Source organism: Mytilus edulis, chromosome 3 (assembly GCF_963676685.1).
Source record: "Mytilus edulis chromosome 3, xbMytEdul2.2, whole genome shotgun sequence".
In the NCBI taxonomy this organism is placed as follows: Eukaryota; Metazoa; Mollusca; class Bivalvia; order Mytilida; family Mytilidae; genus Mytilus; species Mytilus edulis.
The window spans coordinates 68,009,746-68,037,562 of record NC_092346.1 but is presented as its reverse complement, the minus strand read 5'-3'; the positions used below and the strand labels follow the sequence as shown (position 1 = coordinate 68,037,562).

Sequence of the window (27,817 nt, the reverse complement as noted above, 5' to 3'; positions counted from 1 at the left end):
AAATTATCTTGCACATTTCGCCATAAGAAAGATTTCAAGTTTCGATTAGGACACTTAGTTTTTAAGTTTTTACAATATAACAAAAAAATATAGTTGTCCGATATTAGGTTACAGGGTTTAAAAAAAGTTACAAATGAAATAGTCCCTTGCACTGTACTTGAACTATCGAGTAGCCATGTTGGCTTTTAAAATTATTCCGCTACTATTAATGCATATATTTTGAAAAAGAAAAGTTAACTGCATATAATTGCACATTTCATCCCACAGTTGGTATATGATATGAAAAATATGTAATATAATCATTGATTTTGATATGATTTGCCAATAATGGTATGTCTTGAAACTATTTTTAATGCGGATGTAGCGCACTTATAACATTGCTGTCCAAAGCATTTCCTGTCTAAATCTGAGACAATATCAGCCAGTGTTTTGTACAAAATGTACACACTGTAACTTCGAAATGGATCAAGGAAGATGACCGAAGATATTAAACAGAAGTAAGTTATTGTATGGATCTTTCAAATTTATGCCATTTTATTCGAAACGGTAAAATCATGTATGAATTCTTCGACCGTCTTCGCTCTTGCTGCACACATCATGATCATGGAGGCGGTTATGATTTCAACATGTATTTTTACATAGACAAAAGTTCCATCAGTTCGAATTTACCATTCTGTATTCCTTAAGATAAGAAATTAATGCACAGACATATAACTTTTCCATATACAACTGCCATTGAGAGAATTCTGATCAATGAAATTCTTCACTTGTTTCGGTTGACATGGATTCATTCATAAAATGTAATGAATGACATGGTCAGGATTTCCATTTTTTACCATAATTAATCTGAAGAACATTTCTTAGACAGTGTCAGAAGTAACTGCTTGCTTCCAAATTTACATTTCACCCATTTAAAGAAGAACAGTGTGTAAATACATATAGATAATATTTCAAAATAAAAGAAATACATAAATAGATTTTACAAGTTTTTTGTTGAGTATGTAAGTCTTTTATGTTTTTACTGTAAAATGATTATGTTTGAAGTATGCTACTTATTTAGTGCTAAAATTCATGAAATAACATTTTTAATTGAAAAAAAACTAAATATTCTCAGTAGGCACTTCAATTTTAGTAAAAATATATTGGAGTTCTGGACACTCGATGTAAATTAAAACCTCCTAACTAGTCCAAATAATTATGACGTCTTGAAAGGCTATTATAATTTTTTTCTTTGACGCCTTACTTCAACGTCAAAGAAAAAAATTATAATAGCCTTTCAAGACGTCATAATTATTTGGACTACCTCCTAACCAAACTGAAGTTCCTGGAAACTGATGTAAACAATTTTAACACATCAGCTCCTGTTTTAATAAATATTCTATAATCTTTATTCTGTCTGACAAGAACAAATTTATAGAATATTACTACTAAATGTATTTGACAATATTTGATAAAATAATAACATGATTAGGAAAAGTTATTTAAAGTCTGCATATTATATGATCATATTATTTAAACAATCACAACATGAGCTGGAATAACCAATGATCACATAAGATCATGGAGTTTCATGCAATAACAAAAATAAATAAAAGTGTATGTAATTATAAGAAAGAATCATACTTGATTTCTGAACCTGCGCCGTCAATATACTACCTCTGTGCACTAACTTAAGTGACCATCAATCACCAAAATAACATCTTAAAAATTCAAATTACATTTTTGCCCCTCCTCCCAAAACCACTTTAAATTCATTAATAAATTAAAAGAAGTCATTGTTCTGGTACACATTTAATACAGGGTTCTCACTGAGGCTAGACAATGCGTCCTTAAGTCATGAAAACCTCTGGTTGATACTTTTCAAAAGCTGACATGGCTTGTATGCTTAAAATTGTAAAACCTTGTATCAACTGAGCACATTTATCGTCCTATTACATTGTACATTACCAGGATTGACATAATTCTGTACAAAGCAAGAAAAAAAATTATTGACTCGACAAATTGTATTCTTTGCTCAATTTTAGTTTAACTTCATAGTTATACATTTGAACATACAAATGTAGATTCTGCCTAACTCAAAACATGAATTTAGCAAGTTACTTGCACCATTATTTTAGTTTTTGACCAAATTATTTAACAAATTTTCAATGTTAACAGTGTAAGATGGGGACAGGGACAAAGAAAAGTGACTTTCCTATCTTTTATTTTTCCTCTCATGATTAAACAAATATTTTTGATACAAGTATCATATGAAGATGAATTTAATATATTTTTTACCCTTAAAAGAAAATCATTACTACATGTACCACTGCATCTGCTTATCTGTTTTATGTTTTATATTTTATAATATGTTTATAATATGTTTATATCGGGATATTCAAAACAACAAAAAGTAGCACCATGGCCACTATACATTCTATTATAAAATCATCCAAGATAGCTCTAGGGTACCACAGTGCTTTAATGCCCTGGGAAGAACACGGACGTGTACATCATAAGTCACTGCTTCAACTTCCAACTTCAATAAGGTTACTATTGACATCCACAACTGTCTCCTGATTGAACCTTAATGTTTGTGACAGTCAATTGCAAACGTCTTGTCAAAAAATATTACATAAATAGCATTTGATATCATATAATTAGTCTACTTTATCTTTTTTGCTATCTTATTAAGTTTAAATAAGTGATAATATTAAACAAAATCAATTAAAAAAGTTATAACATTGGAAATTCATTGACTGCTGTACCCATATTTTGACTAGCTTACTTATTATGTCTGTTTTGTTCACGCATCACATCATTGTAAATATGATGGAATTTGATGTGACTGTCATACAAATGAGAGGCTTAGCGCTAAAAAACATTCAATCCACCATTTTCTACGTTTGAAAATGCCTATACCAAGTCAGGAATATGACAGTTGTTGTCCATTCGTTTGATGTGTTTTTTTCATTTGATTTTGCCATTTGTTTAAGGACTTTCGGTTTTGAATTTTCCTCAGAGTTTAGTATTTTTATGATTTTACTTTTCACATCATGCACATAAAACAACCAAACAAATATCAAATATAAGAGTTACTCTGAATCTGATCAGACATAGATAAAAATTATTTTTTCTTAGATATTGGCTAGAATGGAGAGAAAAATTTGTCCCTTAATGAAGATTTTGTTTGTCCGTCAAAGACTACACCTCCAAATAGATTCAGGGTAAAAGATGTGAAAAAAACAGTTCAAGTAAACTACATTGTAGGGTAGAATACTTGATACAGTCAAATAGACCACAAATCAAAAATAATTTACATGAAACATGATTCTGTATTTTTGAATTCATATACAATGTACATGAATATATATTTATCTCTTGATAAAATGAGCTTTGGTTCTGAAGAGACAATATTTATAAATCTTCCAACATTATTTAACATACAAATTTACAATGTATATATTATGGATAACTATTTAGGTACATGTATACTATTTCATTTACATGTATACTATTTCATATACATGTACTGTGGATTCATTATTTTCTGTTGGATACCAATTTTTGTGGGTACAGGTGATCACGAATATAAAAGTTCAAAGAACTGCAAATGTTCTATCCAGTTATAAGCAGACTTTTGCGAAAACTGCAAAAAAGTAAGTTTTCTACAATCCACAACCAGGTGCTCCGCAGGGTGCAGCTTTATACGACCCCAGTGGTCAAACCCTGAACAGTTGGGGCAAATTTGTACACAATATTTAAGCTTGATACTGTCTGAATTTGGATTGTGATAAAAATTTTGACATAATAAAGGTTTTTTGTCACAAAATAAATGTGGGCAAAGATCTAACAAGATCTGTGCAGTTAAAGATTTCCTCTTGAAACTTTTCAAAATTCGAAATTTGAAAAATTTTGAAAATAAAAGGAATCCCTTAAAAAATGGTAAACAAACCCCCCCCCCAAAACTTATTGAAACCCCCCTTAGAGCAATAACCCTTAAACTCAATCCCATGCTTTCTTTTGTAGTATTGAACCTTGTACAATTTCAGAGAGATCCATACACTTAAAATACAAGTTATTGTTATGATTGTTTCGAAACGAGAAACATGCTTCTTTGGCCAGTTTTTTGGCCCCCAATTCCTACATGTTTTGGGCAATTAACCCAAAACTTAATCCCAGCCTCCCCTTTGTTATATGGTACATTGTGGTACAATTTCAGAGAGATCCATACAAATACACACAAGTTATTGTCTGGAAACTAGAAAAATGCTTGTTTTGGCCCCTTTTTGGCCCTTAATTCCTAAACTTTGGCCCCATAACCCCTTAAATGAATTCAAACCTTCTACTTGTGGTTTTAAACATTGTGGTATAGTTTCAGAGCAATTGAAATACTTGTACACAAGTTATTATCCTGAAACTAGAAAAATGTTTGTTTTGGGCCCCTAATTCCTAAAGGGTTGGGACCATCATCCCCAAAATCGATCTCAACCTTCCTTTTGTGGTATTGAACCTTCTGAAAATTTTCATAAAGATCTATTTACTTAAACTAAAGTTATTATCCGTAAACCAATGTGTCTTCGGACAACGCAGACGACTACATCATACCTTTATACAATCCCAAAATTTTTTTTGGGTCATATAAAAATTGGTATCCATGAAAACAGATATATCTACAACAAGTTTCATCAGTGGACTAATATCAAAGTTTCCATCAAAATCAAAAGCTTTTGACAATTAAACTAAGTAAAACAGGCCTGGGGTTCTTGGTAAAGCACTTAGATGAGTCCTGGACTCATAATTTAGACAATACTCTAAAATGTCTACATATAACATATATTATAAATTCATTGGTGGCACTCCCAACTTCAAGAATGACCTGGGATAACCCAAGTAATTTCCTACCTACATTGTAGAACCCTGTAAAAATGCCTTGACAAGAACACTCAAAGTACACAAAATATGTTGACACTCTCAAAGATCTTCATAAAAGAAAAGGCTGAAGTTTAGTGTTTTAAAAGAGAAAATGGCTTGAATCTTCACTGTATATTCCCATTTTGAGAGAGCCAATCAGAAATCACACCAGAGCAAGGAGAATTGGGATAAAAGGATTTCTAGTACAAAGAAGGTGTTTATTGGTCAATATAATATACACTATCTCACTTTTCTATGTGGATCTGAAATAGTTGTGATTATTGAAAGTAAATATATGAAGAAATATCATTTGGATATTTTAAAAGTTGTTTTAATGGTGATCAGTTACAGTAAGTCATAACCCCTGCCACCATTATACTAGTACCAGTAACTGAAATTTATTATGTTTTAATATTTTTTTCGTAGTTTTGTAAGACTGATTTTAAACTGTACAAGGGCCATCCTTAAACATTCTTTGTTGATATTGCCACCTGTGCCTATAGGGTTGGGTTGGTAATGGTAAGTAGGGATTTTATTTTTTGGGGGACCAACTACATAAGTAACTTGTTTTAGACAAGAATACAATGTAAGTGGGTGAGGGGAGAGTGGAGTTAAAATGATTTATGTCATACTTTTTTTTGGAGTATGCTGCTTTTTAGGTAAGTAGGAAGGCAACATCAAACAATTGTTTTGCCTTGTCCTTTAAACTATAATGTCAAACCAAGTGTAATTTTTGTGAACCTGAATTAGAGGAAGGGTGACATGTATCTGTATTTCAGGTTCTTGGTACATTTGCACATGACCGCTTTATTAAAATTAAATGTCAGAATGAACAACAGGGGTTTCTATCCACAAACAATTGTACATTGATTAACTATAATTTTTATATTTCAGTGAGGACTTCCTTGTGCAAGTGCAAGCACAAGTGATGACGAGGGATGATTCTAGTGGTGGCTGGGTACCGATGGGAGGTGGTGGACTTTCAAATGTAGGATTAAGACGTTTGTCTCGTCCTAGCAACAATGGAGAGGAAACACCGCTAACTGAATATTTGATATATGGAGAAAGAATAGTAGATAAATCTGTAAGTCAAGCTCGGAACAACATGATTGAAAAATATAGGATATGGGGTATCCATACATGACACAAAAACACACAAAAAGCAAAGGAACAGCACAGTTTTATCGCATTTCTTCATCTTAAGGTCACAGTGAGGCCCTTAGAGCACACAACTCACCTCACTTCAAGGTTAAGATGGCCCCTAGCAATAGGCTCATATTGAATTATTTCTTTGGCTGAAATGTTTTTGAAGGTTTGTGAAAGGAACCTAACCGTTTTTTCAAATGAATATTTCTTTATTTAATCTTGCTACATAGATGTATTCAACAAATTGTTTTGTTTTGAGTGGATCATTTATGTGGTACAGTAAAGTTTTGAAATGTTGTGCATTGTACATGATGAAGTCTAGATTCTTTCCCAAAAATGAGGAACTAGATGATTAAACTCATTTTCACTTTGTTTATGGTTTCTCCTTTAAGTGCTGACAATTCCCAAAAAGGTTATTTTTTTGTTATAGCATTTTTAAACACCATTGTTTTAAAAGGCACCCAAATGGATAAATTCTATTTATGGTGGTTTTGTGTGAAAAGCTAAAATATTAATTTTATTAAAAATGATATACATGTACCAGTTTTTAAAATAGTACTTGTATATACATTTGTCAGTTACTTAAAATAAACACTGATGAATCTAAAAATTTATCCTTTACTTGTATTTATATAATGTCAATTGTTTGGCCCTTTTGTACATAACAAAAGAAGAAGACAAGACAGTCAGATCTTTTGTCTAAGTGCATTTGAGTGAATAAATCTTAATCTATCTGATTCTTCAAATCCAATGAAAATGTTACCTGTAAAATGTGCATTTTATTGCAATGTGCTCTCTGCATGCAACAACATTATGCATGGAGACAAATTTCAATAAAACAAGGTTATTTTATATAGCATTATAATTCTTTAAACTTGAATTTTGAATTTTTAGCATTTATAGGTACACTTACAGTTATCTGTTTGATTATTTAAAAAAGTGCACTTAAAGCTTCGTACATGTACTTAATTAGCACATGATTTTTCAAAAATAAAAAGTTAATACGGAAGCATTTTTAAAAATCATTTATGTAAAAAAAAAATTTATGATTTTTATCACCAACAATTGTTACATCTCATCAACAGCTTGAAGTTTTTAGTTCAAATTGATAAAGATTATTATCAGGCATGTATTTTATCTACTTCCTGTTTTTCATTGAATGGGATATATACATGTAAACAGGATCGCTTTTTGTCACAGATTTCATGTCCATTTATTTTGTATAAAGAGTGCAATATACATGTAGTGTTACCTTTGTCCTCTGATATATTCATCCAATTCACGAACTTTCCTTTGCCGCAGCCGGAAAAATATCACCTGCTTGATGACACTACATTACCGAGTATTTAGACAAATGAAAACAAAATTTGAATTTTACTATATGTTCATGTGCATTGATTACTTACAATATATATATCCATTAACTATTTTGATAATGTAGAAATACATGTACCGAGTGAAGCACATGTATTAAAAGTGACCATATATAGACACCACATTTCTCATTTCTGACATTGAAGTGATATTGTTTACAAGTTAAAAACCTTATTTATTATAAGTTGCACAAACTTCCCTTTTAAACAGAAGTAATATTTTGATATTAACAATGTACATAAATATGTAAAAGAAATCAGTAGACTACTAGTGCTCTTTATTAATAATTCTGTACATCTGTCCATGGTCTATCAAACATTCTATTTCGTACATGTATGTAATCGTATGTCAAGATTACAAATGTATACCTCAACCACCATTTTTATACTCAGTGTATATATCTATAAAGAAGTCTCCTTTTCCATTTTGATCAAAATTTGATATTCATAATTGTAGAAACTGAGTATTGGTTTAATCAAACAACATATTTTTTTTTACAAATACTTTATGTTTAAGCACAATCTCCTAATATGTGATTTTGACTGGAATGTAGTTCTGTACAGTTGTCTATTATATGAGGATGTGCATACATGTATTATTAAGATATATGGTTGTCAAAACTTGTTTTTCTGGAAATGTTCATACATGGCAAACTTTTCCAGAAATATTTTTCTTTGCGTTCCCCTTGTCTGAAAATTAAAATGTGCACGAATAATATCATGAAACAATATAACTTTAAAAAGTTCTCCATCTTATGGTATTTATTTTATATAAATGGGCCATGCAGTAACTTGGTAATTTTGTTTGAAAAATATTGAATTTAGTGGAAATGATGGATTATTTATTTAGTGGGAACTCATGTGTCCAATGACTGTACATGTACTTGTTATTTGCTTCTCAAAATTGAATTCAAAGAAAAATATTATTCATGACCTCTTATTTCTAAATGCCCCCCAAAAATGAATTTAAATAATAGTTTGGACAGGATTTTAGATAAATTTGATATCTACATATAATATGATATCTTGAATTATTTTTTTGCGTCATGATTTATTTATCAGCTGCTTTTCTAAAAATGGCTTCATAAATATATGTAAAATGAACAGAGTTTCAAAGTACTCAGATTTCAACAAAATTTTAAATTCAGGTAGAATATAATATTCAGAATTGATTGGTGGTGTCTAATACTGTCCGTCAGCTCCAATTTTCAGAATTTTTCCTCAAACAAAAATGTGTAAGTTGGGCCTTTGCTGATATGTTACATTTCTAGATGGAACAATTTCACCTAAATTGATAAAAGTTGCCTAATGGTTAACTGGAAAGAATTTCTCTAGACCATCAATAAAAACTCAAAACTCCCCAAAAAAATACATACCGGTACATGATTCTGTCAAGTAAAAAATCTCATTTTACTAGTCCTAAACTGAACAGCTCAGTCCTAAGTTAATTCTGTAACTGTACTGTACTACTAAGGAGCAGTAGCAGGATCAAGAATATCTCTTTATTTATCATTAATGTGCAAACATACATTATGCCAAATAAGAAAAAAATGAAATATTTACATACATGTACAACAATGTATGTATAAAAGCCATTAAACACTTTTGGATTTAGATCTTTTATCCTGGCCTACCTACCTTGCAGAATTGACCTATTGTATTATTCATTAATTTGTTCTTTGTCCTGGGTACACATGAAATAGTTGTCACTGGATTTAAAGCAATAGATCAATCAATTATGTATTTTTCATTAACTTAACATTAGCTTAACATTACATTATACATTTTTTGTACTTAAAAAATGTTTTTAGCTCCATACAATTTAACTTGTGCTAATGCTTTTAAAATGTGTATAAGATTATGAAAGAACATAAAGAATTTGTCCCAAGTAAGACTTAAGATGGATCAAAGATAGCTGCTTTTCAAAATTTTAGGGATAACTAAAGTGATAAACAAAAACCTTTCTTTGATATGTATGTTAAATTTGTCAAAATAGAAATTTAAAAAAAATGTTTTAAAGTTCTGAACAGGTGTCCAAGCTATGTACTTTCTAACCTGAAAGTGTGCAGTTTAACTCTCATCACAAATCAACTTGATGAAGCTACACTAAATAATATATTTCTGAACATGAACAATGAAAACAGGTGTTGAGGGTCAAGCTCTAGATGAAAATTTTAAAGTACTCTGTCATGTACATGTATGGTCAACTATGAGATGTTTAGTTTATGATCTTTCTTTTGGAAGGAGAGGGGGTGGGGGAGAAAAGTAAGTTTATTTTGCCTCTTTTGGTTAATAGTATGAATGTGTATTGCCATGTTTTATGAACATGTAGTATGAATGACTTTTCTTATGCAAATTTTATAGAATAAATAATCAAAACAACAACTTATGCATCTTTATTAACAATATATACAGAAAAAAAAATATGTGAAATCGTGATACACGCAGGGACGTAGACAAAAAAAAAATGAGCAGTGCCTTCTCCTATCATAAAAAAGTGCCCTGCCCTCCACTGGCACCCTGCCCCTTTTGAATTCTAGCTAGAGCACTGTTAATGAACGAAAGAAACTTTTCAAATAATCTAATCTGTCTAGAAGATATATGACAGAATACATCATGGGCCCTGTAGTAAAAGGGATTAATGCAAAACCTAGAAATTTAAGTTAAAAAGTCACAGTCTCTTCAGAGGCTTCTATATGATCTTGAATTATAATTTGATAATACTAGTCCTCAGGATACAGGTGTATTTTGCCACACTGTGTATCTGAGGATATACTTTTTACATGACACCTATTAACATTGTTGTACATTTGTATTGCTAAAGACATGATAAAGTAATAGTGCATGTTTCTACTGGGAAGGAAATGTGTTATAAATGTGCTGGCACTCATCCTGTTGTCAATGACCCCTGTAAAACATCAGATGAGAGAAAAAAAAACAATGCTTTCAATGAATGGGTCAAACCTATCAGGATTGTAGTTTAAAGTCTTCCACCCACACAATCAAATTTGGCAGATATTCAAATAATAATGAGAGCTCTCAAATGAATTCAAATAATCCATTCATAAATTTTATTGCCCATTCACACAACATGATTTAGCTTGCAATTTTTCACATGGGTGTGAATAAATTGTACTATTATAAAATTATGGATAAACATTGAGTATTTGCTTGGTCATTTATTGTTAGACCTAGTATAATTAGGTTAAAGATAAGTTAACATGGAGGTTAACCACAAAAACCACTAAAATGTCTAACCCCAAGATTCAGTTTTATGTGTCTAGCATATAGATTATATTTCTGTATAAAAAATGTATAGGTAAATTAAAATATAAAAAAGTCTAATAAAATATAAATTGATACACACAGACAAGAAATTAAAAGGAAAAAAGCAATATTAATATGAAGGACTTCTGTGTTTTCCCTAGATTTTTTTAAGGATGGTGAGGTTGACTGAAAATATGGTGGTGAGGAAATTTGAAAGATAGGGAATAGGGTGTAACAGGAAAGATCAAAATGTTACTTTTAGGGGCCTGCATTAGTATTTTGGGGCACACTCTGCATAAACCCTGTAGGGTAAACACTTGTGTCTTTTCACTGTAAATAGGCAGCATCTTTAATATGACCAATGATTAAAATAAATAAAGTGTTCGCAATAGATTGAAATTAGAAAATGTGATATTTTTAAATCATAACAAGCTGTCTGTGCTGTTTTGTCCAGTTTAGTACTCAGATTTAGGTACATATATGTCTTTTAAGATTGCTGGATATTTTTAAATAATAAAAAATAAGTGAATGTTAAGAAATAAAACATCTGGTTGAAAATATATTATTATCAACAATGCTGATTCATTGGTAGTAATCAATGAACTATCCCTTAGCTGATTCATACAACTTTCACATCATGTAAGATTATTGTATAGGTTTAGGGGGTATTGTAGAAGAAAGGCAAATCATAATGTCTTTCATTGGCCTTGATTGTTTTCATTTACAGATTTTACAGAATAATTATTCACATAACATTTTTAAAAGAAGAAAATCCTAAATTTCAATGATAAATCATAGTCCACATATTCCAGAAATCTTATTTTATGAAATGAATTCTGAAAAAAAATTCAATAATTTTGTTCATGATGGTAAAGTATAAATTAAGCATAATGTGATTATCGTAATAATTAACCAAATGAAGGGATGATTAAAGAAACAGATGTTTACAGAAGGTTTGGCCTTCCTGCTGCCTCCATCCTTGGATACTTGTGGTTTACCGTTACTATGAGCAGTAAAACAAGGAAACATGGTACAACTAGTGCTTGTTGACCTATTCTCCTCCTTGGGGAAATTCTGATTTTGTAACGTTTATATATGTTCTTCTTGTATTTCATTGTATCACACAGTTTGTAATAGTACAAGCCAAAAAGTAAGGCATAAATTGTTGGGTTTCTTTGTCAAGTTCGATAGTGTTGACTTCATAAATGAGTCATTTTTCGGACCCATTTATTTATTGTTTTATTTTGTTTGTTATTTCAGAAAATTATACACTGAAGTAAAAAACAAAAAAACAAAAATTTTGTGTCCCAGTGAAAGAGAAGCTAGGTCCATAAACCAACTACCCTTTCCTCCAGAAAAGCTACATGTCTTAAAAACAGATATTAATTAGAGTTTTGTTTATGACATATATTTTTAGTGTTTCAACTAAGAACTGTCAAAAATATTTTTCAGTCTTTCAGGGGTCAATAAGAGCTTGGCATTCACATTACTGTCAATTTATGCAAACCCAGCATGTTGAATATTAATTTCAATTACCAGTATAAGAAAAGCTACCTGGGATTACATAGACGCAGGGACCTCAAATTGTCCTTGAACTATAGTACATGTACTTTCCACTGCACATACATTAGATATATTGAATAGACTATCCAACTTCATGCTGCCCAATATGTTTTAAATGATGAGCCTTGGCTGTCCTATTAAGATATTAAGAGTCATTTGATCGAAAACTGTGTTAATAGTAAATATGTGAAGTTTTGAAACCAAAATGTAGAACAAACTTGCACATTTTGTTATAATGCAATTATGGGGTTGACTTTATTCCGTTTTAAAAAAATTCCGCATTCTTGTACCATTCTTATAAATTACAAAGTAAAAAAAACTCTTAGGAATTATGGGGAAAAGTGAGAAGAGTTTGGTTTGAATATATTGTAACCATTTTAAATTAGTCAGCATTAAATTTTTGTTTTTTTGTTTGGTAGTTGACTGCAGGTAGTTGGGTATACAATGTACAAATGTAACTGATATGATATTTTGAATAATATCTCAATCTTTACCTTACTATTTTTGTTTGTTTCAGGTTGTGCTAGATTGTGTACTTAAAAGAGACATGAAATACTTTAGACCGAATCCCAAATTTCACCATTGGATAACAGATGATAAACGATTTGGATTAACATTTCAAAGATCAGATGATGCCAAAGCCTTCAACAAAGGCATTAAAATTGCTGTTGCAGATTTAACAGACGGTTGGTATTGTAAAATTATGACCATATTCATAAATTACTGGTCAGTCCCTTTACCTTCATTCTGTGAACTGGTTATCTGGAGTCATGTACATCAATGTACAAATAAGAAAAATCTGCACACAAAGTAATAAATGAATAACTTGAATTGAGTCATGAAGGAAATGTAAGATCAAAGAAAATTGTTTTTCTTATAGTAGTTTTTTCCTCCTGATGTTGCATAAGACAACATTTTTAGCTCATGGTTATATGTTTGCAGTAGCCTGAGTTTTCTGGACCCATCTGCATTTCATCGGTATGAGAGCTTGCATGTTACACATGAAATAGGTGTTTTGTATACAGCTGAGAAAACCTGAACTGTTCAAACAATGCAAACCAAAATTTGAAAACTGGAAGTCCCAAAAAATAATGTGCTTCCTTTTTTGTTTCATCTGAGATGCAAGACCAAACTTTATCCTACATGCTGTCATAGTGTAGTCAGTAGCACATTGAATTACAGTCTGTGGTTAAAGTTTTTTGTAGACACCAATTAAATAACTTTGTTTAACTTTTACTGAATTTTGTGAACAAAAAACCTTGTACTGAAGATTCTTTGCAATCAAAAGATAGCATTCTGAGCAAAATCTACAAATTTCTTTCCTATTCAGTTTTCTGAATTTAGCTGATAAATGGATTTGCAGTTGCAGGCTAGACTCAGGGTCGGCAGAAACCCTTAACATTTTTTTAAGATAGTAATTGCCTTTCCAGTGCATCCAAGCTTTTAATTATTAAGAGTACATGACATATTGAAAACTCATCAATGGGGAATAGGATTGTACAACTCTTGCCAGAAATAAAAACTTTAAAAAAGGTGAATATTCTGTTCATACACATGCAGGACTCTTAGAAGTGCAGGAACTTTCATGTTTTCTCATTTCTATTCTTTGGTTAAAAGATAAACACATATAGACACAGGATGTGAATTTTGTTGTGGGAAAACCTCCTGCGATTTTTGTTGAGGGAAAACTCCTGCCATCTAACAATACACTATTTATGTTTTTTGAATAAGATGAATATCATGTATATAGTATGATGATTCAGGAAATTTAATGCATAAAAAATTAAGAATTATTTTCTTATTGTTGATTACTTCAATTATTCAAGGTTAGATAATCTTTTAGAATTGGTCAAGAAATAGGAAAAGCTGATGTGAAACATTTTGTTTTATTTCAAGCTCATATAAATATATATAAATGTAAATGCATTTTCTAAATAGAGAACATTGAAAAAATGATAGTTGTGATTTGCAGATGTATTAGCATATTTTGAAATCGTTCATACATGTACATCATTACATGTAAAGTAAAAATAAAAGGCTTCTTTTTACTTTAAATGACTATTGGAGGAGAATTACTGCCATTTATCGAGTTTCTTTTTTGCCCCTCTTATGTTCTAAATAGAGAACAGTTTTAAATCTGAGATAGACCTTTTCAAATGAAAACGTTATAATTAAAGTGGTGCAAGAAATGCAGTTTGTGTTTCCTTTCATAGAAATAGGAGATGGTGTAAAATTAAATCCTGTTTAAAAGATGACCTATTTTAAATTTCTGAATTGCATAACTATATAATTATTTCCAGTAGCCAAGATTTTTCAAGGATTTTCACCTTTGGCCAAGAAACATCTTACAAGAGAGATATAGATATTTAAGTAGATAACTACAAGTAACAGGAAGCTACTAAAACTTCAGGCAATCTTAAGTTTTAGGATTTACTTTTGAGAGCACTTTTGTCCCTCGGAAGATGTACTTTAAAATATCTTCAAGTTTTAAAAGTCTTTTAAGGTACCAATATACATATAGACGTAATTCACTGTTTGATTTGAATTTAAAGTCAGATTAGTCAGGTTTTTTGCAAGCAAAATACTTAGATGGGAAAGGAAAAAATTGAAACAAGTGTTTTTAGAGTGCTCTAGGCTTTATGCATACTGATTTACAAGATCATTCAGGCATAGAGTTAGAAAATGAGGGCCCCCTATAAACAGTAGACTAGACATGAAGTCCTAGATTTGATCCTGAAATTTGAATATTGTTTGATTTGATTTGTATTTAGGAAATAATACAAAATATCAAAAGTTGATAAGAACAGAAATTGTGATTTATCATGATTACTAAAAGAATGACCTAAAACTGTATTATTGTTTTAACAGCTCTACACATAAAATCTTCTATATATTTTTCCAGATCTGTGTTAAATAAGTCTATTGCTATGGCTTTCCTTATTTTGTGTTGAACAGTTTTAGAAGGATAGATTTGTACTAAAGCTGCATATAGATGGTCATTATGAGAAACAGGTCATTAGGCCAGTTATTTTATCAAGATAATACTTGATTATTGGATTTCTAATTAAACTGAGATTGTATGAATGAAAAGTCAGTGACAAGGTCCCGCCCACCACTTCCCTGGTCTTAAGGAAAACTAAGGTATTAATTGACCTGGTTTATTACCTGCTTTCTCTAGGTGTTGGTTGTCTGGAACTAGGGGATACAACAGATTATTTGTATGTGATGTTCGAAATGGTTCTAAATAAGGAACTAGGGGATTGGTGAGAGTCAGCTGTTAGTTACTTGTATTTTATCTCTAAAAACATGGTTTTAACAAAACTAATATTAGCTGTAAATATTTATTTCACATTACTTATAATTAGATACACATCGGTTATGTTATAGAGGAGTGGATGATACCATATACACAAACTTATATTGCCTTATTTAGATTTTTTTTTAAAGTTTGAACAATAATAGATTTCCTTCCTGACAGAAGATTTCACATTGTTTGTATTTAGACCCCTTTGTGACAGGAACCAAAAAATTACAGAATATTGATCTATGAACTTAAATGTATTGTCTTTGTTGACCTAGATATTAATGGTAATTAATAAATTGCTTTTAACCTTCCCTTCAGGTCTTTCTGTTAGTATTATCAATTAACTGGATCAAGTTATGACCTTTTTAAATAGCCATTGAATGGATATTGTGTATTGCCAGATGTTACAATTGATAAAACAGTATAAAATAAATTTTCATTTTCCCATATTGTTTGCATTAGGGGTTTATAATCATATTAAAGTATAGTCTTTTCCACTAAAGTAACAATACATGAGTGAACAAACATTGTCAGCAAAAATACATAGTTAAAGTCTACTGTAATAAGGATAATGAAAATATAAATATTATAATAATATACTTAAATTATTTATTAATTTTTGAAAATTTCACTTAAACTCTGTGTAAGCTTTTTATACTGAAAGAAAAACATATAGTATTTTCATCAGAATTTGAACATGAAATTGATTTCATTTCATAAGAATACATCATTGAGTAATGTCATTTATGAACTTACATGTACATTTAAGGCCTTGGTGCAATCCTACTGTTTCTTGATAGCTATTAGAATATATATGATAAATGTACCATATATGGATCATATACCATTGTAATTGCTCATGCTCTTACCACAATGTGAATTTAAATTTATACCACACTTCAGCCCTTTGAGATTTCAACCTACCCCTGTCCCTAAGTTAATCAGTTCAAATATAATGCTAAAAGTCAAACATACAAAGATAAATCATGTTAAATATGGCTTGTTCATCAGCTTCCCCAAGGTTAGAAACTGTGTTGTCTATGGCTTGTTCATCAGCTTCCCCAAGGTTAGAAACTGTGTTGTCTTTGCCATTACTGACGTGTACAGAAAGGTTTTTGAGAATTAAGAATTTGGTGTTGATGGCAAATTTATATACTTGAATAGTCTTCAAATGCACTAGAAAGGATCTAACTGGGGGCTGGGGGAATCTGGAAACATAACTTGATATGCGATTCATAGTTTAAAAATTGAAGTATTTTAATCAGCATTGAAATAGTGATAAAATTAAATACAACTAGAAACAAAAGATTATATATACTGAAGAACAGAAAACAATTAGACAATAGAATATCAGCAAGTTAAAATTTTCTATTAAGGTGCATAACAAATATCACAAAGTATGGTATATTATAGAAATCCAGTTTAAAATTGTCTTTGAGAAATGTATCCAATCTCAGGAAGAATTACCCTATACATAATACTATATCTCATTCATAAGATGTCCTATTGATACTGGAGTGGGAGAAATTATCTTCATTCATGATAGATATGATATAATAAAAACTGATGATGAAACCAGAAGACCGAGATAAGTGTGTGAATGAATGAACCTGTGTATAATTGATTTTCTCCACATATCAATCATCAGTTATACAGGTTAGGGAGTGTCCACATAGCCTAATTGATATATTGATCTCAACAATTTCATTTTATGTGTATATAGCAGATTGATTTTATAATATTTGTTGAATAACTTCCTTTCTGTATATAAAATAATGTGACAAGTGGAAAGATTAACTTTTTATTATTGATTGAACAAGATTTTTAACCTGTTACTTGCACCTTTATATAAAAAGGTTTAGAATTTTACCCCCTAAAGAAAATAAAATACCTCTAATCTGAAAAAGAAGAAAAACTCTGTCCTACATTTCACAAGTGAAACTTTGTATTGAAAGTGAATGTATACTGAATAGTTGATGACTTACAATGTATACGTAGCTATGATCACAGGCCTAATCTTTAATTTAGAAAGTTTCCTTGCATTGATGCCTGAATATGCATGTTCATCAATATAACAAAATGAGGAAATATTTTACAATTAAGATTTTCTTAATGATTATTTACAAGATATGATTTTCTTTTTTTTTTCTCAATACATTTTACAACATTAGCTTATCTGATACATAAGGAAAACAAAACATGTCATTTACTTATGAATGAAATTTTATGTACATAGTAATTTGTTTTTGTGAATGAACTTGGGAGTGTTCTATAAAGGTAGATATATATCTACCTGCCAGAGGTGTCAAATGTGACTTATTATCACATTGTAGTAAACTTATCCATTCATAACTTTTATATTACATATAGACTCTTGTGTGCTGACCTTTGAGGATTTATATTGATAAAATCCATAAATTTTCTTAACATCTTGGAAGATTGTTACCTTATTAATTGATAAAAGGAGACCAGAATAAGTTTACACATTCTGTTTGAAGGGTCATCAACATCTTTGACAAACAAGTCTCATTCAAGTTATGTAAAATGTGTATCAGAAATAAAAACGGATTTACTGACATTTCAAAAAAAATTCACACCTAGATTAAAAAAATTGTATAAGTACATACTGACATTTCAAAAGTGATTAGCAAGATTAAAAACAATAAAATAAGCATGTGATTGAGACTTTATAATAACATAGTGAGAACACATAATTTACAAAACAAAATTCTGTGTAACACTGTAAAATGCAAACTTTTACAGTAGGAAATGTTCAATTTTAAAAATATTAGTATATGGTACATTCGCCATAGAGTTAACTCTAGAGTTCTCAACCAAAGACTGTCTGACGTAAAAGCTAGAAGCTATAGGTCGCAGTACAGCCTTCAACAATAAACACCATCAATACCACATAACAAGCTATTAGAGCCCTTAAAATGACATATGTGAAAAAACAATACAAAGGGGGAAAAACTAATGGCCAGCAACTCATTTCATAAACAAAATCTTACAAGAAAAGCACTTGTAAGTCATGAACAGTTTCAACATTTCAGTATAACTTAAAACTTTTTTTTAGTTGTAAAATGTTTAATGAATTGAATAGTGCGCCTGGTTTATGTACAAAACAATAAATGAAAAACAAATGTGATATATATGATGATATCAAATGACATCCAAAAATTACAGGATCTTAACTTGGGAATGGGCCCATACAGAATGTGGCAGAGTTAAAGTGTTAGTCAGCACCCATCCCTCCCCTATACCTTGAACATTGGTTCAACAGATCTACTCAAGAACAAACTAAACAAAACATCCATGTGTTTAAAGTTGTTGCAGGAACAGATTTTGGGGGATGGGGTGGGTGGTTAACAGTTTAAATATGTATATAGAAATGCAGCAAAAATTTAAAGAATTAATGTCACATTTAGTTTTGCATCATTAATTTTTTCTGATAGTAAAATTAAAGGTGACAGTTAATTTGCAGCATATGTTATAATGATGAAGTATTTCAGTTAAAAGGGAAAACCTGCAAATCTTACAAAATATATTTACTAAATAGAGTTATTGTCTGTATACACTTAAAAGAACTTTTTCTCAGCTATAAGAACATCCAGATAATTTCTGGATGGGAGATATTGATGATAGACATGATAGATATATTGAATGTTCACAATAATCTAACATATTTCTTTTTCTATTGCTTTATCTTGCTTTCTCATGGATATATATTGTTATGGTGAGTATTTGTCAACAAACTTACACATGAACTAATCTTAATGTTGTCTTTTAGCTGTCCTCTTTTGAAATTAGCATTTTTTTACAGTATGAATGATTATTTCATAAGGAAGTAAAAGTATTTCAAGTCAAGTCCAGGTTCACATGCAGCTTTCAAAAAAATGCTTAGATATGTCAAATCTCTAGGCACTTGAACATTGTAGAAATGTTTTTTCATTGTTAACTTCCTGTTTGAAGTTTTTATGAATCACAGTCATCTAAAAAAGACTATATTCAATCTATATACAAATGTTATTCTTCAAACAACATCAGAAAAAATCTAATGAAATTGTCTCAAGCCTTTCAGTGCAAATATATATTTTTTTTTTAAATTATATATATATATTGAAATATTCCCTAAATGATAACTTATCTTAAAATACAACTTGTAATGGATACTTTTTTTACCAGTATAAAAGCATCACTTCCATTAACTCTTATTAAAAGAAATATTATGCAAAGGTGACTATTTGATTAAAAAAAAAACACACATTGACCTGTAGATGTCTTTTTTTATGTTGATGGGTAGCTGTCTCATTTATGTACGCAGCACATCTTCGTTTATGTTTATAACTTGTATTTTCTTTCATACTGACCGTCATTATATATGTTATACAATCGTTGTAGATGAAACATCTTATTTATACATTTAACTGAATTTTTTTTTCTATTTTTCAGGCAATTCTAATCTGTCAAATCTAGATGGTGACGAAGAAGTGTTTGCTGTAAGTAGGGTAAGGGAAAAGTGTCAAATAATACTAACTTAATGTAGAAGATGGGATATGGGGTAGACAGTCATGAGACTGAGTCTTCTTGAAAATCTGAGAAGAGCTATGAATAGTTGTACAATTTGCTTTTCATTATACATGTAGTGAAAAAAGTTATTCACTTAAGCACTTGACAGTTTGTACAAAATAGGAAATACAAAAAAGAAGATGTTGTATGATTGCCAATGAGACAACTCTGCACAATAGATCAAATGACACGGAAATTAACAGCTATAGGTTACCTTTTGGCCTTCCACAATTAAAGTTGTTATCAAAAACTTAACTATGAAGAAAAAACACAACATTTTAAACTCCAAAAAGTAAACGTAATCCAATACCCAGCAGAAAACGTATAAAATGAATTTTAAGGGCACAGTACATGTTTCGTGTAAAACCTTCAAAAGGTACACACCTGAAGTTTGGAAAGCCAAAAATAATTCAGTTCTTTAAAACCTAAAAAACCTTATCAAAACAGGCAAAATCATTAATGGTCGACTTAAGCCATCTTTTTTTAGGAAGTTTTAACTTGAACTTATCACAATTGCACAAATTTTTAAACTGCAAAATGTAGACACATAAAATACATCATTTCAGTAATGGCAATATGAAAACACAAAACACGGTCTTGAGAAAAACAGTGTGAAAAAGTGAATACTCATTATTCAATTATTATATGACTTTTTGTCAACGTAAAAGGGTTTTCTAATTTATTTCAACATTTACTAAAACTATTATTTAAAAATTCCATAAAATGTATGTTTGGTATTAAGATTTAAAGAATATATGGTGAATATCTAATAGTTTTCTTTGTGATTTCAGATTTTAGATCTTCCCATCCCTAGACGAGACTCATCATCACAATCAGCAAGTACAACTTCAACAACTACCAGTAGTCCTACGCCACAGTCACCCTCATCTCTCGTGTCAGGAATGCCTGATCCATTTACATATACACATTCACATGCTAATCATCATCATCTGCACAGAGTGCATTATATCACTTCACCACATCGTTCATCCGCTAGATCGCCACCTAGTGACAGTTCTAAATCAGACAATTTGGAAAAGGATGAAATATATATTAAATCAGATGAACCAACTTCTGTGGGATCTAAGTCAGATCAAGGATTGTTAGAAAACGATAATGTTGAGACGAAAGAATATTCATATGTAATTATTGCCAAAAAAGATCAACATGAATATAGTTATCCCACTTTAGAATCTGTGCAAAAACCTGTTTCTAAGAGAGAAGCAATGCACAAGTGTCAGACTTCTTTACCGCATCAACATCCACCATTGCCGAAGAAAAAGCAAAAAGACAAACATCGTACACATTTGTTACAGAATCAGAAATCTCGGTGCAAATATTGCCGGGAACTGTTTTCACATGACGATAATGCTCGTGGAAGTTGTGAAGATGCTCCAGATGGAGTAGAAAAGTGCATTGAATATGTGACTTGTGTATGGTGTGCTAAAGGGATAATTTACCATTGTATGGCAGATCCCGATGGTGATTATGGACACCCATGTGTATGTGATACAAGTGATAGGACAAATTGTAAAAAGTGGACTGCTTTAACTATTCTTTCACTTTTTTTGCCGTGCTTATGGTGCTACTGGCCATGTATGGCATGCCACAAATGTGGTGTGTCATGTGGCTGCTGTGGAGGTCGGCACAAAGCCTCGTAGTAAAGACTTAATGTTTTGACTTTATTCAGTCTTAAGGATTATGTTAGTTTTCTTTGGTTAAGAACAGTAGATTTATTTTGTTGAATCTCTTTTTAATCTAACTAGAGAATATTTTGATCTCATGTTATAAATTTTCTTTATTTTCCTAATTCCATCCAACCTTGTTTCCAACATAATTGACCATATAACAGTGCATGTGTATTCTCAGTGATAAAAAGTAAAAATGATTATTTAGTGTATTAAAAAAAACAACAGTGATAGTCATTTATTTCTCAACTTAAAATGCAATTAACTTAATTTTATTGAATGAAAAAACAATGTTTCAATTGCTTAAGAGCATCAATTTTCATAGCAAAAGTTATCTACAAACCAAAAAATAAAAGAGCAGAAAGAATCATAAAGTAAGTTCATATGGATTTCAGTTGTAGGTAAAAATGTATATGTTCCTTACATGTCTTAAAATGTGAGTTCAAATATTCTTTATTTTATATGGATTGTAGGATTATTTTTTGCCATTTTCCCAAGGTGCCTTGTCTTCACAAATATATGGTTAAAAGGTATATTCCATTAATGTAACATACATCAATGTTTCAACAATTAAAAGTCCAATTGTGTCTTGCAATAACAAAATAGGTATTTAAATTATTGTTAGATATTTTGATAAAATTTCAATTGACTACTCTCAAAAACAAATTGATAGGTTGAGCCATTTGTTGTTAAAAAAAAGTGCTGTAAAGTATTGGTGCATGAAAACTTAGTGCTTTCATTTTATCATATTATATAAAAAAAAAACTTTAATGTTCAAGTGTTGTCCATAACTTAATTCCCAGATCTAGGATTTTAAGGTTGATAAAAGTTTCTACCTCTGATTTGGCTTCAGTGGGTTTTTTTTCTTGTTTAGAGATTTCTACTTGCTGCTACTGAATCAAAGAACATTATTGAAATGCTAATTATTTTCTTAATACTTCAGTTGTATAACTTTTATGATTCTATATAGAAACACTAATAAAAAAGACCAGTAACCCCCTCCACCCCACAATAAAAATAACTCCATCTCATTGGTCAAAACCTCTGGCAGTTACATTGAATTTCAATATTGTATAAAATCAAACTATTTCTTCATACATTTAAATGATCAGAAATTTCTACAACTAAATAAAAAGTCTGTAACTCTTTGCACAATTAACATGATTAATCACAATAAATAAGTATGTAAAAGAAGTTTTTCTGGTAATATTTTCTATTAAGTTGATGGTAGAATACTGTGAAGATTAAGTTTATTGTTATTTTTTCAATGAGTGGGATTGATGATTTTTATTTGTTACCAGACTTATGCAATTGTCTGTTGGTATATATAACATAATCCATAAGACTGATGACATTTTTAACTGTGAATGTACATTTTTAGCACTATTGTTGTATGTGCTCCAATTTAATATGCACCTATTGTTTTAATCTTATACTATGCTCGCCTTTTATACAGTACATTTGTAAAATAAGGGTTTCATTTGTTAATGTTTCTTTATGTTTCTGTTAAGTTGTTAAGCTTTCTTTTTAATGGTGCTACTGTTTTCTTGTTTCAAGACTGAATTACTTATTTAAGAATTGGTATCGTTGATGCTATGTGAAAACAATTTGTTTGTCTTTATGAATATCTCTTTGGATCCTAAGTTAAATATTGAATTATAATGTTCTAAACATATGCCTGATTAAATAGATAAGAAGCTGTATGCACATGTAAGGACTACCATAATTTGAACACCTCTTTTGGTTAGTTATATACATGAACTGCTAAATGTATTTTATCTTTGTCTTTCAACTCAGGAACAGGTCTAAATAGATTGACATCATAACAATTAAACAAAAAGATGAAATTCTGTTGTTGCAAACTTATAGAAAGAAAATAGTATTCATAAAGTGATAAATTAAATTATCTATGGTTTGAAAAGAAGAGGAAGTTTCTCTCTGCTATAATCTCAACGAAGGGCAAGGGTGATAGCCTTGATATGAGATGCTGCCAAGAAACTTCCTCTTGCTTGAAAAAACATAGATAATCGGTATATCTTACCTAGGTAACATAAATGATCTGGGTAATATAAATGATATCATCACTATCTCACTGGGTAATATAAATGATGTCATCACATTCTCACTATGATGAGATAGACCAATCTCAGTCAAGAGATAGAAAATTATCACACAGAAAGATCAAAAGGAAAAGTTAAGAAATAGCAATAATACATTTTAGAATATTTCATTGTGTGTTATCCAGACTCTGATTGGTTACTCTGATGTCATTTATATATAAAAGAAAAAAACTTTAAAATCTAGAATAACATGAATGTGTAAAACAAAACTGAATTTTTATAAAAAAAAATTGTTATCTATTGTTGCATCATAATGTTTATGAAAAGTTTCTCTTGCTACCTCAATAGCAGTACTATCACACAACTTCTATTTGGCTAACTTATTAGATATACAGAATTCTCACTGCCTAATCATAGGATATCACCTGCCTTTCACACATTTATTTAGACTGTTAATTGTTCACAGAATTTTTTTTTGGATTTTGGTATAAACTCCCAAGTCACTAACGACCATTCATAAATTTCAGTTAACAGTTGTTGTATTAATTTGTATTTGACATTTTATTAATTCAGTCAGAAAATGCCAGATGTCCAAGTACAAACCATTGATAAATAATATTTTTTTCAAATTAAAAGAGTTTGGAAAGAGCTTCAATACTTGGAGGCATTTAGATATGATCTACTCTGTGTAATATGATATTTATTAATCAAGGCGTTAAAATTGATATACGAATGTAGCAACTTTTGCACATGGAGCAACTGACAACTTTCAGTTTTACTTCTGTCAAACATAGTCTTCAACTCAAAATTATCAAATACATATATGTATCTGATTTAATTTCATGCAAAATATTCAAAAAAAGTTAAGTTGAAAAAATATATGTTTTGCTTGTCTGAATTTGTGTAACATATGTTTTAGTAAATATCTTTCAAAGAAAAATAACTGATGATGAATATATTATCTTTTATAAACATGTTTACTTTTAATGAATTTCTCAAACATTTCGTAATATTTTTCGATGCCTTTACTTTTCCTGTTTGATTGTAAAGACAACATGTTTATTACTGGCATTTTTGTCAAATTTTTAAAAGCTCTGACAAATTTAACTACATGAGATGCTGTTAGAATAACTAGTAGAAATCATTTAAGAAATTGAAATTTGACTTGTACATATATGTGGAAGGCAAAGATGCAATACATTTAAGCAGGAATTTTAATACAGTAGTTCAATGTCTATTTTGTCAGAAACATCTATTTATTTGAAAGAGTCAGTGCTAACAGAATAATTTATAGTTTGGTTTGGTGCAAGCAAGTAGTCGTCTAAAAATCTTTTATCATTCAGAATCATCAAATCTTTTTCTCCTGTTCTCTTATTAAATAGATTTTTTATTATGGCATTTTCTAATTAGCAGTCATGACTTACATTATGTGAAATGGCAAACCCAGCAGATGTGACATGTGTATTGATAAAAGGGAGTGAACTCTTGTTTTACATATAACATTTACCCATGTGTTCATTAATTTGTTTATTTTGTTTTGTTCGCTCATTTTGCAATTTTATTTGTCATTTTAGCTTTGTCAGAATACTTTTTGACCTTATTCATTTCTACAAATTTGGAAGTAAGGATCAAACTCAGGGAGAAATCATTTTATTTTGCTTGTATTAATGCAATATAAAGTCATCATATAAAATTTCATCAACTGATTTCAAGTTAGTATAGTTGTACAATCTCTACTATTTTCTTAATTTATTTATTTATCTTTTTTTTTTCTTTTTTTTTGTGTTTCATTTGATACAAAATAATTATATTAACCCAAAGTAGATACTTTTAGAAAAATGCAATTAAATCATTAAATGCTGTATATATAATCTTTATTCCATAATAAAGTACTGTTTTTCAAATAGAAATTATCCCTGAAAATCTGATTTTACTATTAGATGATTTACCACCTATTATTAGTTTAAGTTTTGCAGAAAATTTATATAAAAGTTTTTCATTTAATTGCCTAAAATAGAATGTAGAACTGGGTATTGGACAATTATTTTTTTTTAATTAAATAGATGTGGGTTTATCTGTAGGAGATCCTGGCATATCCAATGTGTTGTGGTTCCTTCCTTTTATCACTGCATTTTGGTCTGTTAACCGGAATTTATATGGAATAAGCACAACTTGTATGTGCTTATTCAATTATTAGAAATTAAAAAAAATATTTTAACACTTAACTTTTGCATCTGTCAGAGAGTCATGTTATATTATATCCAGAGACAGTTTTTAAAATTACTTTAGTCTATATAGCTACTAGCAATCTGAAAATACATTAGATACTTTGATTTAAAGAGTCACACTGAGAAATGTTAGCAGTAATTTGTACTTATTATACTTAACTTAAAATTCTGGAACTAGGTTGCTTTTATAAGAATATTTTTTAATTCACAAATTGAAATTTATGAATGAAATTGATTTTTGATCTCACAATTGAGAAATGGATTATTTATTTAGATTCTAATAAACAATATTTTAAAAGAAAATGAAATAAAAAGTTCATATTGTCTTATTCAATTTATGAATGAAATGAAATTAAATTACATTTATATATTAAGATTCTTATAAACAGTACTGTCAAGTAATTTAAGACTTAATTGACTTTTATACGATTAATTGAGGTATGTATCAATGTTAGTTACCATGACACAATGTTCTATTTTAGTACATAGAATTAATTTATTATTAAAAGGTTGTAGTTTAAGCTGCGGGAAGCAGTTCTATTTTCCTACAGTTAGCTTTCAGTATTTTTAAAGCAATTTGTTGATGTTTATTATCTTTAAGATTTTGTGATCATGATTTTATTATTAAGTGGAAAGCAAGAGAACAGATAGAGCTTCTAGGCTTACAGTTTTATGTCATGCATTTATTTTATTTTACTTTTTTTTTTCATTTTAATTGTTTTATTACAAGTTATTAAAAAGTGTTCTTATTAACATATTTGTTAAATGATGAAAGTGTGTATGATTGTGAATGAATGGTGAATACCACCAGAGAAATGCAAATATTTCCACCGTCGTTGTATTTGAGTTTCTTAAGGGTATATTGTGATTGTGATGCTAACATAGTCAACATCAGTAGCTTTTTTACTTTTTAATTGTCAATTTTTACTAAAGGGAGATAATAACAAAATCATTGTGGCCTGAACCAAAAGATAAATATGTCCGAACTTACTGTGTGAGAGAGAGAAATAAACAAGAGATTGGACTGTAATTTTAACTCTATGTACGTAAGATCTTTTTAAATTGGTAACAAAAAAAAATATATATTTTCTGTAACACTGAAGTTGATGAAGTTGCATGTGTGACTCATAGGCTTTCTCTTTCGTAAAGTTGCAGAAAGATTAACTATTTAAAAAGTTTTTCAAATTTTCAATAAAAGCGAATATTTTTACGTAACTGCTTTAAAAGACATTGTATTACATAATATTGTAAACATACAAATACATTTGAGGAAACATATTACATGACATGTTGATGTGATTCCGATAGGTCATGTGTTCTATGGTATAAAAGAAATTTGTTACCACTTTAGGATGAAATAAGATGTACATAGTTCATAAACTTTTGCATTTCATTGTTAATTTCATATCATATGGTCCAATCTCTTGTTGTTAAATGATTTTGTTCAAATTTAATTGTTTTTCAACTTTTGACCTTTAACTTGTTGCAGGCAGCTGTTTACAAGGATACAATAATGAATACATAATTAGTTTTAAAACTGTATAGAATACTTGAAGATAGTATAAGCAGTATGATTTACCCTCAACAGAATCAAGTTTAAATGTGGAAAGCTTGCAATTTTAAAGTGTTCTTCACTGTACTTCTATATCAATCTGGTACATAGTAAAATACATCTGTATTTTATTATTTAATATAATAAAAAATAATCATGACATAAGACTTACAA

General features: G+C 29.8%; 1 protein-coding gene across 2 annotated transcripts; it reads left to right on the top strand.

Annotated features, from left to right (window-relative positions):
* The first annotated feature begins 343 nt into the window (after positions 1-343).
* On the top strand, positions 344-27,817 carry LOC139517227 (sprouty-related, EVH1 domain-containing protein 2-like). Of its 2 annotated transcripts, none has more exons than XM_071308008.1 (5): positions 344-497; positions 5,788-5,977; positions 12,760-12,928; positions 19,999-20,045; positions 20,907-27,817. In XM_071308008.1, the coding sequence occupies exons 1-5, from the start codon at positions 475-477 to the stop codon at positions 21,774-21,776; spliced, it is 1,299 nt and encodes a 432-aa protein (XP_071164109.1). In that variant the 5' UTR covers positions 344-474; the 3' UTR covers positions 21,777-27,817. The 2 variants fall into 2 exon arrangements, with proteins under 2 accessions (XP_071164109.1, XP_071164108.1); XM_071308007.1 differs by having other exon boundaries at positions 19,999-20,054.